This window comes from Pseudophryne corroboree, chromosome 1 (assembly GCF_028390025.1).
Source record: "Pseudophryne corroboree isolate aPseCor3 chromosome 1, aPseCor3.hap2, whole genome shotgun sequence".
In the NCBI taxonomy this organism is placed as follows: Eukaryota; Metazoa; Chordata; class Amphibia; order Anura; family Myobatrachidae; genus Pseudophryne; species Pseudophryne corroboree.
Window position 1 is genome coordinate 411,743,377 of NC_086444.1, and position 14,866 is coordinate 411,758,242.

At 37.5% G+C, this 14,866-nt stretch overlaps 1 protein-coding gene across 1 annotated transcript in view; it reads right to left on the minus strand.

The window, feature by feature from the left end:
• Window positions 1-14,522, minus strand: part of TBX5 (T-box transcription factor 5) — a 98,200-nt gene extending 83,678 nt beyond the window's left edge. The window contains exons 1-3 of the mRNA XM_063913646.1: window positions 14,364-14,522; window positions 12,874-12,968; window positions 6,223-6,342 (exon numbers count right to left, since the gene is read on the minus strand). Coding sequence (XP_063769716.1) covers window positions 6,223-6,342; window positions 12,874-12,968; window positions 14,364-14,510 — 362 coding nt within the window. The 5' untranslated portion in view covers window positions 14,511-14,522. The remainder of the gene's footprint in view (window positions 1-6,222; window positions 6,343-12,873; window positions 12,969-14,363) is intronic.
• Between the last annotated feature and the right edge of the window lie 344 nt (window positions 14,523-14,866).

Sequence of the window (14,866 nt, forward strand, 5' to 3'; positions counted from 1 at the left end):
TGTCATTGCGCTGAGAAAACTTTATTATTATTATTACCAGTTATTTATATAGCACACACATATTCTGCAGCGCTTTACAGAGAATATTTTGCCCATTCACATCAGTCCCCGCCCCAGTGGAGCTTACAATCTATGTTCCTACCACATATACAAACACACACATTCATGCTAGGGTTAATTTTGTTAGGAGCCAATTAACCTACTAGTATATTTTTGGATTGTGGGAGGAAGCCGAAGTACCCACGCAAGTACGGGGAAAATATACAAACTCCACACAGCTGGGGCCATGGTGGGAATCGAACCCATAATCTCGGTGCTGTGAGACAGTAATGCTAACCATTACACCATCCGTACTGCCCCATATTATAGAGAGAAGTAATGCTCTAAGGGCTTAGGGGGATTATTCAGGTTAGTTAGTTAGCAATCAAAAAAGCACACTAATGGGCAAAACCATGTGCAGTGCAGGTGGGGCAGATGTAACATGTGCAGAGAGAGTTAGATTTGGGTGGCTTATATTGTTTCTGTGCAGAGTAAATACTGGCTGCTTTATTTTTACACTGCAATTTAGATTTCAGTTTGAACACACCACCCAAATGTTTTGTAAATTCTACAAAATAATGTAAGCGAATAGACCTGTGGATACATACTTTCTGAGATGTGTTTGCTTCAGTTTTTACCTTACCTGCAGATTGCACAAGTGCTAATGCTCAATAAATTGGAGTGCTGTGGGAACTACATTCATAAACCGTGCTGGCCAGATATTTTGAGGGCACACTTTAAAACCTAGAACTCCACTCCTAAAGCCCCAAGTTAGGTGAACAAAAAGGTAAGTATGATACAGATTAAGGTGCATAGTTAAGGGGGGTACTCACGGAGCGATCACTGCTTAAAATCTAAGCAATCTTACTAGATTGCTTAGATTATAAGCATGATCGCTCCGTGTGTACCCCCCCCCCCCCCCGTCTCCCCCCGCACGTTCAGCACACATCGCGCTGAGCTGAGCGGCGGGAGAGATGTGTGCTGAGCGGTTCGCTCAGCACACATCTCTCCCGCATCGGCCAGTGAGTACTGGCCTTTACTGTACTAATGGGTAATTTGGAGATGCCGGCAATCATAGATGGCTTTGATTGATAGTTTTAAGAATGCAACAAATATCAATGATAGACAAGTGCTTACATTAGATAAAGGGGCAGAGAAGGCACATTGTGGGGAAAAGCACACTTATGTCTTGTTTATTCCACCACTATAGGGATTGTGGTCATTAATCTGGGCCTTTCATTTGAGCTTTCATGGAAAATGACATTTCAAGGCTCACTTGAGCATTTGTGCATTTTTAGGTGAATCCACAAAGCTAGGGGCAGATTACTTTTCTATGGGCAATTACAAGAAGGGTTGCACTTTCTAAACGGATCATGGTTTTTTTTTTTATCTGTAAACAGTGTCGGACTGGGGCATGTAGGGCCCACTGGGGGAATGCAGTGGTAGGGGCCCATGTTTAGGGGTGTGGCCAGTCCGCAGAGGGGGTGTGGCCTGCCACCTCATTGGTTTGACTAACCATTAGAGAGTGCAACGTCTGGGCCCCTTCATAAATATATACAGTAAATTCAGCTGCTGCATGCATGATAATGTACCAGATTAATAACAGCAATGCACTGTAGAAAATACACCATAGTCCAGTATAAGGTAACATATGTATGATGTATAATTCAACTGCACAGTCTGGAACCTGATCCTTAGAGCACCCTGTGTGACCTATGGTTAACAGAGCATTTACCAAAATATTAAAATTAACTTTTCTTAAAAATATATTTAGCATTTTAATTCTTATAAATCACCTATTCATGTAATAGCAATTTATTTTTGCAGTCATTTTGCTTACTGCATCTGTTATAGGAGATGGAATTGCACACTAGTTAATTTTTTATATTATTCCAGTTACCACTAACTCATTTGTTCAAATAATGGACCAACCAAATTGAAACATTACTATCTGAACCCCTACCGCAGAACAACATGTATCATGAGGTAGGTCAATCTCAGTACAGCCTCTTCAGCCAGATCCGTCCAGCTGTCGTCTGATCCCCTGGCAACACTATGAACTGCAAGCAGAAGTTTTCTACCCCTTTACCTGACTATGTTATGGCTGAATGTTGAGGTACATTTGTGTAATAGCTCAGTTAAACATGATGTTCTGCCATAAGAGAATTTTGTCTGAGGTGATGACAGCCTGGGACTCTGAGAGTGGGTAGCAGTGCACACCCCAGGCTTGTAACACCATTGTACAGAAAACAGACGGACAACTGACTGCAGATGTAGGAAATGGTCTACAAGAATCTTGCATAGCTGTGCCATCAGAGCAATGCCGGGTCTCCAGGCACTAGGAGGATATATAAAAACCAAAAACAAACTCCTGTAAACCAGGATTCTATTACCTTACTGTGCCTCAGTCTGCATATTTTAAGGGGCCTCCTAGGTCAGGTGTTCATTATAAAAATGCAGCAATATAGCTACAATATATAATGTGAATGTATGGTAACATTGATAATTGATTTTAACACATCACTCTATTATTCTATTTGATGCTTTTTGGAGACCTGTGAAATGTGCTCTGCCCTCACTCACCTACCCACTTCTGGTGCTCACCAGAAAAATAAATCTATAACCATGTTAATTATTCTCCATTGTGAAGTGCAAAAGTTATGTATTACCAGCATTACACGCTGTATTCGATGGCAAATCTCTTAGCTGGTAGGGATTTATTTCTTAGAGGCAATTAGCCACATTAACCCATTTGAACGGGTTAATGTCGCTAAATTTAGCCGCAATAACTTTCCATAGGATTTATTCCAGTTTGTGAAAATCCCTATTTTAAAAATGTAGGGGTATGATTGAGGACCCCTGGAACACCCACCTAATGATTAATAATGATTTATTGTTAACAGTTTCTTATACAGTGTAGCAAATTCTGTCACGCTTTACAATTGGAAACAACAATGATAAAACAAAACTGGGTAATAACAGACAGAAATAGAGGTAGGAAGGCCCTGCTCGCAAGCTTACAATCTATACACAAGGATAAGTGTTGTATGCTGCATAATTGTCCAGCAGATTACAAAGGTGGGCTGCATGATGTGGTCACACAGCAATGATAAACCATGGTCAGGAGGAAGGGAAAGTGAAGAAAATGAAAATATGTGAGGATACGTGTGGACTGTACAGTGGGGAAGTAATTGGATAGGAAAGAAGGTTATGTGAGTGGTTCCGGAATTTGATAAGCTTGCCTGAAGAGGTGAGTTTTTAGGGAACCCTTGAAGGTTTGGAGACTAATTAGGCACTAATAAATTTTTAATTAGCTTAATATGGCTAATAATGACATGTCATTTTTGGGTCATTATTCTGCAGAATAATAGGTTGATATGGGAAAGGGCATTTTTAAGCTTGCAGGTTGGAGTTGCAGGTTTTGGGGTTTTGTTTTTTTTAAAAGTGGCTTAAAATAACCCCAAATAAATCTAGAGCATTTAATTTGCTGAAAAACATTTGCGTATTAGAATTTTTCAAAATGCTAAAAATCAGCCATATGACACGTTATAAGAGCCCCAATTTCTTTGCCTTTGGGCACTAATAAATTGTAATTTATGGTAATCGGGAGTGTGCATAGCCATGATAAGTGAAATTACAGCACAATCGGCCCATTAATTCAACCCATGATAAACATACATTATACCATGGCTAATTGAATATGACTCTTAGAATGCTGTTTGCCTGGGATAGCAAAAAGTATATATCTTCTAAATGCTAAACAAAAACCAATAAATGGCAGCATCACCGCCTTTACACATAGCAGTGTAATGTCATGTTGCTTATGTTGTTTTTATGCTATATTTATGTATTTTGTTTTCTGTTGTTTGCTTTTCTAGCTACTCTCTTGAATATGTTTTAAATAGTTGCCTGAAGGGTGTGATTTTGATTATAAAACTCACTGGTTACAGTAAATAATTACCTACAGAAGCCTTTACTAGTCAACATCTTCTACAGAGAGTGTTCTGCTTCTCAGCCAAAAACACATATTTAAAACTGTGGCTTATGGTTGGAACGCCCATTCTTAAATAGAACAAGATGTGACCTACAGTAAAACTGCCCTAAGTATCACAAAGGCTTCCAAGCACTACCACAATATCCAGCTCCCATAAGACATCATTGGAGCCATCCAAATGACCAGGAGATACATGTATTGCCAAAACTAAGAAGAAAGTGCTTAATAAAATGTACACTCTGTGATTGCAAGCAGTATTAAGCTGTAAAATAGGTATTTTTAAGCCTATTAAATGGGTGTATTACAATTATCTTTTATGTTCATTTTATAATGTCACATTTTCCCTTCATTTGTGTCTTAAACATTTTACAATGAAAGCAAAAAATATATAAGCTAGTAATATTTATTTTGTGCATTCATATTAGCCCTATTCAATGGAACTTCAAAGCTATATTCCAAATAGTTTGTAGCTTGTGAGCAGGGTCTTCCTAATTCTATGACTGTCTGCTATTACCCAGTTTTGTTTTATCAATGTTTACAATTGTAAAGCGCAACAGAATTTGCTGCACTATATAAGAAACTGTTAATAAACAAATAAATAAAATAAATGGTGTTATTTAATAGACGCACAAATAATATTTACAAATACATTTATACAAATATGGTGGCTTTGTCTAAAATGAAGATGCTCATCGGTTTGAAGGCTCTTACATGGAACAACTTAAATACTGAAATGGAAACTTTTTTGTAAATTGTGTACCAACACAAAAGTACCAACTAATCAGCTCCTGTCATTTTTCAAACTCAACCTGTAACATGGTAACTAGGAGCTGATTGGCTGGTACTTTATATCTTTCCACTTTATCACTCTCCAAGGTGTATCACATCTTCCCCTTAATATAGAGGTTGTCCATTTTAGGACCACACAACATATGACTTCCACTATTACATAACACATTACACCTGAGCACGTGTTTGATAGTAGAAGCAGGAGACTAGTGTGGATGCTCAAAAGGGGACCCTGGTCTTCTCTTCTGAGAGTATGGCAGGGGGCATGGGAGATAAGAGCTGCATTGCCAAGACCTTACCCACATTTTGCTATGGGCTCGGAAATGTACTGTTCAATACATGTGAGTTTTAGACATTGCCACAAATGTAATAGCCCCTTATATGGAGGCACCAGTGTGTTATCTGCAATCAGAATACCAACAGCGGGATCCAGATGGTCAGAATCCTGATGGATCCCGAAAGTAAGCATAGGAGGGTAGGTTATGGTTAGACACTAGGGGGAGAGATAGAGTTAGACTGCAGGAGGGAGTTGGGAGGTTAGGGTGAGGTTGCAGGAGGAGGGGGGTTAAGATTAGGTTGTGGGAGGAGGCAGTTATGGTTAGGCTGCCGGAGTGGTGGGATAGAGGTAGGGTTAAAATACTTACCAGGATCCATCTGTATTGTGATAATCGGGATGCTGCTGAAAGTGAGTGCCGAGATTCCGTACCCAACCCTCTACATTATAGCCAGCTAGATATAAAGTGCAATTAGTTTTAAGATAAAACCAGTTGATCTGTTAGTAGACCAAGTAGATTCATGCAATGCTAAGCTGGGGCTTGATTAACGTATACTAGTTCAGCCTCCTGAATATGATGGGAGCTCTGAAGCAGACAGCACAGGAAGCTTCTGTGTGCACACAGCATTCACTACCAGGTCCTGGTGAGTAGCACAGAAAGTGCATTTTGATGCATAAAATACACATTTTACTTCTGTGCATTCCTATAAAGCACTATTTATGTTTGCGACCATATGAACAGACAGTCACATATTGTGTTTATGACCGTTAATGCCTCTCTCTGCCTCTTTATGACTGAAGGAGCAAATTGGGGGAAGAAAAGGTGTTTACGCATGGCCAAAATACAATATGGGTGTGTTGGTGCAAGTGTGACCTATGAAGACTGAGACATGGTATGCACATGTAAGGAGTCGAGCGCTTGACCCTGGTTTAAGTTCTGAAATGGGAATGATACAATCCATGATAAGCTGCCACACAATGTGCTTTTGCCAATGCATCATGTCTTACAAATTGCATCTTTTCTCCAGATAAATCTTGCACTTAACATTTAATGCATCCACATCCACCTCAATATGAATCCTCGCAGTGCACATTTCAAGAAAACATACAAAAGTAAGCTGCCTACCATTTGTTATCAGCAAACTTGTATCTGTGGTCATCAGCTGGCACAATGTCCATGAGAAGGATGTATTTGGTTTTCGGATTGAGGCCGGTAACTTTCACTTTGTAACTGGGAAACATTCGCCTGAAACAACAGAGCAAAATAAATGATACATATCTCAATTTAAAGTCACTAAAAACATAGACCAATGTAATAATGTACAGTATACTGAGAGTTAACCTTTAATGTGGAGAACTAATTTTGGAACATATTTATAATTTTGCCCATATTTTCCATTTAATTGCTTAGTCGAACAGTATTTAGGGTGTGACTTTGTATCCATAAACAGATATTAATTGGTGACAAGCTCTGCTCTATCCTCCCACTGCAGTAATGATTGCTCATATTTACCCAGACATGCCATTCTATATTAGACAGGAAAATAAAACCTTTGTGTAATAATTGATGAATAAGTTGGGTTTTCTGGCTTTACTTCTGTCCCTATGTAATAATTATCGTATGAGCTATGATTGCTGACCCCTACTGCTGTCCCTATGCAATAATTCATGAATACGTTGGTATTTCTGGCCCCAACTGCTGTCCCTGTGTAATAATTAATGAATATGTTGGTATTGCTGGCCCCTAATGCTGGCCCTATGTATTCATACATTAAAAATTGGCATTGCTAGCCCCTAATGCTGTCCCTGTTTAATAATTATTGATACATCGTGATTGCTGACACCTACTGCTGTCCCTTATTAAATCTAAATATGTTGTGATTGCTGACCCCTACTGCTCTCCCTATGTAATAATTCTTGAAGAAGTTGTGATCACTGACACTACTGCAGTCCCTATGTAATAATTATTGAATAACTTGTCATTGTTGGCCTTTAATGTTGTCCCTGTGTAATAATTGTTGCATAACATTTTATTGTGGCCTCTAATGCTGTCAATATGTAATAATTATCGAATAACATGAGCCTGGACTGCTGTCCCTCTGCAACGATCACTGAATATCTTGTGATTGCTAGCCTTAACTGCTATCCCTCCACAATAGAAAGTACAGTCCTTTGTGGGGCTTTCACAAACCTGCATAAAAATCAATTTGGAGCAAGTTAAACTTGCAATAACTATGTACAAATCCTATTATTAGAGGTTTCAATAATTACAGATATTGACGCCAGTTCATACAAGATATTCTCCCCTAAACTCTTCCCATAACCACTTTTGTGGTAATGCTCCTTCAGTGATTATATACGTCAATGGTCAGGTTATAGAATATTCCACTAGTTTCTTCTGTACCTAGAGGTTTTAACCTTATTTCACATGCAGATGTGATTTAATACTAAGTTGATGGTTTGATATATTTAAATTAAATGTTGATATACTGTATTAAATGTATACAGTTGGTATACAGATTTCTTAGAACCAGTTTACATTAAGTTGTAATAAAGCAGTTAACTTTCCCTGTACATGATTAACATGCACACAGAACAGGCCACATAATACTTTGCCCAGAGACAAACTAGAATTGTAACAATATAGTTGCATCCCCTTTGAACAATGTTCAAGCACAGCATTAGCCTCACAGTATGGAGTATTAGTATACTGCTTGCATTGCTGCATTGTATTACAGAGAACTTCTCTGTCCTGATAAAGGTTCATACAACGCAGGTAAGGAATTCTCACAAACGTTGCACATAAATCAAATCTTGATTACGTACAACTGCAAATGTTGCAATGGAACTGCTACTGTCACTTTAATATGAAATAAAAAAAATCAACTTCTATAAATGCAGGCCTTATTGTGAGTGATTCAGAATACTGTATAGCCTGTGGGTGACTTTTATTTTCTTCCATGGAAGGCAGGAGACATTATAGGAGACTGTCTCCATGCTCATTTCCAAGACTTTTCTTTATAGTCTTAAAGTGCAGATGTGCAGTGGTGTTTAGTTTTATATGGTGTTTTATGTTTTATGTTACTCCCAGTGTATACAATTTCAATAGCTGAAAAAGTTTTCTCTCTTGAAGTAAAATTCCCTAGTTTTAAATTATTATTATTATTATTATTATTATTATTATTATTAATATTATTATTTTTAAAGCAAATAAATGCATTCCTTTGTCTGTTAATGAAATAACTAAAATGCAAAGCATATAATTAATTTGGGCACATTGATTAGAAAGTGGGGAATAGGGGAGGTTGAAAATAAAAATCAATAGTTACCCACAGAAAATATAATTTTTTTTTTGAGTGGAATTCCACTTTATGGGATTAAACTGGCACTGAATGTGTTTTTGGACCTGCTCCAGTTCCGCATGTTATGAGATTTCGGTAAACACCAGTGGTAAAATAAAAATGGCCATTCTCTGGCCAGAATGTCACAGCATGCTAAAAGGCAACACATTGTAGTGAAAATGTCTGGATGCATTCCTTTTAATTAGCACTGCTATATCTGACGCTGTGCAGATACTGTATGAAATGAGCCTCCGTGCTATGCCATGTGGCAGGAAAACACATGAGCTCTCTGGAATCATTCCAGGCTTCCCAGTGATAAATGAGAAGTCTTATGGACTTTATATATGTTTTTGGAAAACAAGAACAAGTCAAACTACACAGGTATCTTTTCAATAATGATGAAATTTGACACCACTACTATTGCAATTTCCCATAAGGAGCTCCAGAGCAGGGATGTTGCTATAAATAATCATTATTAGTTTATTTATAACAAAGGGAAAGGGTCAGGAAAAAGGTGAATGGTAAACATAAATCTGGCTAATATATACATTGTATTATTATTATTATTATTATTATTAGAGACTTATAAGAGGCCAGTGTATTATATTGTGCTGTACAGAGTAAGTAGTATTCACAAGTAGCTAGAGAAAACTTTTCGTGAGACCTTACAAAATTGTTTGTAAGAATTTGTCATGTAGGAAGCCATTGGCCTGACTGCTCACTTACTACAGTCCCTGACAGTGAATTTTTCCTAGGATAGGAACAGAATGGACGAGACACTGATGTGGTACCAGTCATGCATTCTCAGCAAGCACACTGCCCGGGTGATTGAGCCACTGGTCTAAGTAATGAAGGGTCACATTAACAAAACCCAGTAACTATAGCCAAGCTCCATGGAATATATAAGCAGACAATCTGGCTGTAATATATGTTCTTGTAAATACTGAAGTGTCCTTGTCCTCCTTATACTGGCTTTATGTTCACTTTTACTACAAACAGTTTTATCACCTTCTTAGCTTTCCAGACACAAAAGCTTCAATAAAAAATTGGATGCTTACAAAGGTAGCTCCAAATAGGGGCCTATCCTTATGTATGTGGTACATTGATGTAAAAATACATACACTGTAATCTACTCTGTATAATTTGCCAGCAATTTAACATGGGAAACAGTGCTCCCTGGAAATAATGCTACTCAGTCGGGGGTAATGCTTGTTTGCTATGTAGCTGGTCACCTGAATCTTTAAAAGTTTTCCTTAAAGTAGTATACTTTTAATATGTTGAAAATGCAACATAGATTATAGTACTACACACATATATATATATATATATATACATATATATGTATGTATATATATATATATTTATTTTTTTTTTTTTTTTTTTTACTGTACATACATGAGGTAGGGGTGAATTTGGAATCACTTAATTTCTGTTGTTATATAACTGGAGCCTATTCCTCCTCATATTAGCTACCCCTGTAGTGGATCGGACTCCAGCACATACAGTATATAGATGGGAGGATTGCAAAAATACTACACTTTACACAAATCTTGCATCGTCCGACATGATATTCTACATCAACATAGCGTAATGTTACACTTCATGTGAATCAATGTAAGAACTTGCCGTAGCTTCAGTGATCAACCACACTGGCCCCTTAACTGTCTACTGGTTGCTATAGATTCACGCAGCTCCGACTTTGCCAGTGGATGACCCCCATAGACATCAGTAATGTATTTTTATATCTAAAATGCACAACAGAAATTAATTCGAAAGAAGTGAAATTTATGATCGAAACATTCTGTTCATACTATTCATACTATCTGTATCATACGTGGTTCAGTCGCTGCTAGCAGGCTATAAGCACTGGATAATAGTATTCCCGTCTCTACCTTAGATTTTCCAGAAAGTGTCACTTACGGCATGAGTCATTAATAATTTCACATTGGGATAAACGTTTTATCATATGTACTACGCCATTAGTTACATCGTGTATTGCTTGTGTTGCTCCTACGACACTTGTTTCTCCTCAAAACTGTTTATTGTCCTGTTTGGTATTTGTAGCAAATAGCTTTGTTTTTACATTTTTAAGTATGCTGACACGTCCCTACATTTCTTCCACCCGTGACTCTGTCACCAGAGGCACACTCCACCAGTTGACACTGTTACTGGAATAAAATGGAAAGGAACCCTGCTACAAACTCTGCGATTTTGGCAACTGTATACTAGACGTAAAAAAGAATCCCAGTGTATACAGAGAATTACTGACAGAAATATTATGAAATATTAGTTGTGGCGAAATCAGAAAATGTTACTTTATATTATTTTCTTTGTATGACCAATACTAATGTAACCAACTCTTACGAATCACACATAGTGCGAATTTGGAAAATGCCGTTCCATCAATAGTCGGACAGCTTACCTTAATAGGGAAATTGGATGATTCTACAAATGATCTTTATGCCAGCACTTATAGATACGTGTATTCATAGCAACACGTACGTCAGAAATCTTGTCCACACCAACTCCGAATGAGAGCGCAAAAATGGCTAAATATATACGTATCAGTGCACCCCTTATAACCAGAGGCCAATCTGTCTCTGTATATATCCATAGGTTGCCCGATTACTGGCACAACTTTTAAAAGTGATAGTGCTATTTTATATTTTAAACAAAACGGCAGTAAAAGCAATTTTCCCTACTCAAGAGAAACTGGATATGTCTAACTCTTTGCAGAGCCCAATTTATCACATGAACTTTCGTGTTTCTGAGATTTTTATATACAAATCGTGCTTTAAAAATTTACTTTTACATTTAAGTGGGGGCTCGCATTAACCACTTATAGGCGAAATGCCACTTACAAGGTAACAACAGCGCATTGTGTTCAATACAATAAATTCACGCACTTATCTATCTATCTATCTATCTATCTATCTATCTATCTATCTATCTATCTATCTATCTAGTCAAAAGCTATCTGTAGGTATTGCCTATCTATCTATCTATCTATCTATCTATCTATCTATCTATCTATCTATCTATCTATCTTTCTATCTATCTATCTATCAATCTATATATCTATCTATGGACATAGGCAGCAAGAGAGTATTAGTATATAGGAGTGGGTTACAGATGGGCATGCCTGGACCTGATGGTGAGATGTATATGTATACTAACAAACGATGGATGATAGATTTAAAGATATGGAGAAAAATATACTGAATAGATTTATATTGCAAGACAGCCATAAGAGTATACGCAGTAATGTTCTAAAAATGAAATGTCTTTATTAGATTGTAATACTAAATCCTACCTATCAAGACAATGAGGATCTGCCAACCCCGCTCCCCACTCTCCTGGAAAGAGTCCAGTCCTGTGGGGAGAAATCGACCTGAAAAGTTCCAGGAACTAGCCCAGCGGTGTATCTTCCTACTTTCATTACTGTTGTCTTCCCTGTATCTTCCACTATCTCTTTCATCTTTTCCCTTATATATATATTTTTTTAAAGTGCAATCTTATAAAATATGAGTCTATTAAGATTTCTTTTTTTTATTCTCGACTTATTTCTCTGCATTATTTCATACTTTGGAGAATTCTTTCCTTTGCTAGAGACACGCGCAATCCTCTATATATATTGAGTTCCTATACAATTTTTATTGTTTACACCATTACTTCTCTACGCCTGTCCAGTTTCTTTTCTATCTTCCACTCCAGCTGTCTCTCTGATATTACACACTCTTCTCCCACTATTACCTTCCCTCTCTCTTTTCCACTGTCTCCTCACAGATGCCTCTCTCTCTCCCTCTTCGTATCTCTCCCAAAGAACTTTCTTTCTTTCTTTCTTTCTTTCTTTCTTTCTTTCTTTCTTTCTTTCTTTCTTTCTTTCTTTCTTTCTTTCCTTCTTTCTTTCTTTCTTTCTTTCTTTCTTTCTCCTCCTCTAACACACTACTTCACATTCTCTCTCTCACAACTGTTACTCTATGTGACTTTGGCGCACACCTTTGTCCACGTTTTCTTTTTTTTACCTATTCCTCTGTTGTCCCCCAGTTCCAAGTCCCCCCCCCCCTCCCCCTCCCGCCCGACACACACACACTATATTGCATTTTCAACAGTTTAAAAGTATACCACTTTAAGGGAAACGTTGAAAAATTCAGGTGACGAGCTACAAAGCAAACAAGCGTTACCCCCAACTGACTTATGGGGGATTAACTATTCTTCATATGGAAAAAGATTACTCCATATATTTTTTTACAGGACAATTTTATATTACAGATTTACAATTATAAATATGAAATACCGATAACTGACAGCCAGTCTAATGAACAAAATAATTGGCTAGGACGTGTGATTAATAGAGGATTTGAAAAGAATGCACTGCTCACGTCCTATGATAAAATATACCAAGTGCTTTCTATATCTCAGTACGATTTCCTTACCGTCCTGCCTTAGTGATTATCATCTCCGTGCCAACTTCATGAAATTTCGTCCATAACTCTCTTTCGTGCAAGAACACCTTAATGCCTTCCATACCCTTGCCAGAAAGCAAAATATTTATTAGTCATAGCTAGTTAGCTTCCCAGTTATCTGTTTCAAGTTATAATCTAACTTCAGAAATTGGATAAATTCATATAAAAGAGTGATTCTGTATTTGAGGACATAATAATAATAATAATAATAATAATAATAATAATACATTTTTTTAAATGCATCCCAGTAACAAAGAATACAAGAAGAAAAGCAACAACAACAAAACTTCTGACCATACTTCTGCTGTGTAAAACAATTCAGAATTTTCTATCTGGAGTATAAATAAGTGAATAATACTAAACAAATTCAACATCGAATTATTTTCATCATTAATCACACTGTACAATTTCATTGTATTTCTGTGAATCTCCTTACATTTTTTCCAGGAGAACTACAGTATACACAGCAACACATTCTATAAAGAAGATCATCAGTGGAAATATGAGATGTTGTATATAAGGCTCTTGAATAGTAAAATAGCATATAAGGACTAATTAAATTATAGCAAAAAAGCCGCGGTGCTTATCTTTAGAAGATAGAAATGATTCGTATAAGTTAATTAACCTCATGATCATCATTACAAATTGTAAAATGAAGGCAATACATATAGTAAGAAATACACTAATTTGACCGTACACAGAGGAGATCTGTCTGGCAGGGTGGGGGATATTATATTATATTTCTGTAGTTAATTCTGTAGGCACACAAGGGGTATAGTTTATGCTAGGGATACACTCTATGCTAGGGTTATAATTTAGGTTAAGCGTATACTTTACGCATGGGATATTCTGTAAGTAAAGGGTATACTCTGAAGTGGTGGTATATTGGTTACGCTAAGGGTATACCCTGCACTGTGGGTATTCTCTACGATAGTACATTCTGCACTGTGGGTATTCTATACGCCAGGGGTATACTCTGCACTGGGGGTATTCTATATGCTAGGGGTATACTCTGCGCTGGGGGTATTCTATATGCTAGGGGTATACTCTGCACTGGGGGTATTCTAGATGCTAGGGGTATACTCTGCGCTGGGGGTATACTCTGTGTATACTCTGCATTGGGGGTGTACCCCACGTTTGTGGTATACTCTACACCGGGGGTATACCCAAGACAGTAACTGAGAATAAGTTCTTAAGCCAATCTGTAGTAAGTAAATATGTGGTATAACGGTAGTCGATAAGAGTACACGAAGCAGTGCCTGGCAGTGTTAAGTTCCCTGTCCCATCTACATATGTTTATTAGTTGATCGCTATGTTTTGGGTAAAAACTAAACTAAAATAATAATGCTGTTCAATGCTCTGTTTTTCTAATATAAAAAAAAAGAGAAAAGAAAATAATAAAATCTGAATACTTGTAATGCCACTGTGGAAGCAAGACAGGTCTGACTCCGTGTAATTACCTGCTGAGTAAAGGCCGCTTGTGGTGAGTTGGGGGTCTTGCTGCTTGCCCCCAGCTGGCTGTCCTGCTTAGGATCGCACTGCAGTTCCTTAGGGTCTGGTTCTACTGGGGTATCGGGCATCCCATAGCCCTCATCGGTGTCCGCCATCTTACAAAGGGATCCTGCACTCAAAAGATATGTAGGTCTCATTATGAGTGTGTGTGTGTCAGTATCTCTGTTCACACGCCATACAGCTGGCTCCTACTATGAGTAGGAGTCCCTAGTAAGACAGGTCTATCTGTGCTACCCATCCTACTACAATATTTATTAGTTAGCACATGAGTAACAGTTCTGTCCATGGAGATACATGTCTGTCAGTTACAGTGTGTCTAAGTATAACATGTATATATATGTGTGTATGCGTCCTTAAACATTTTCAAATACCGACATGAAATACTTAAATACATAATTTTAGTCAAATAGAACAAAATTGCATTATAATATTAGCTGTTAATAATGGCAAA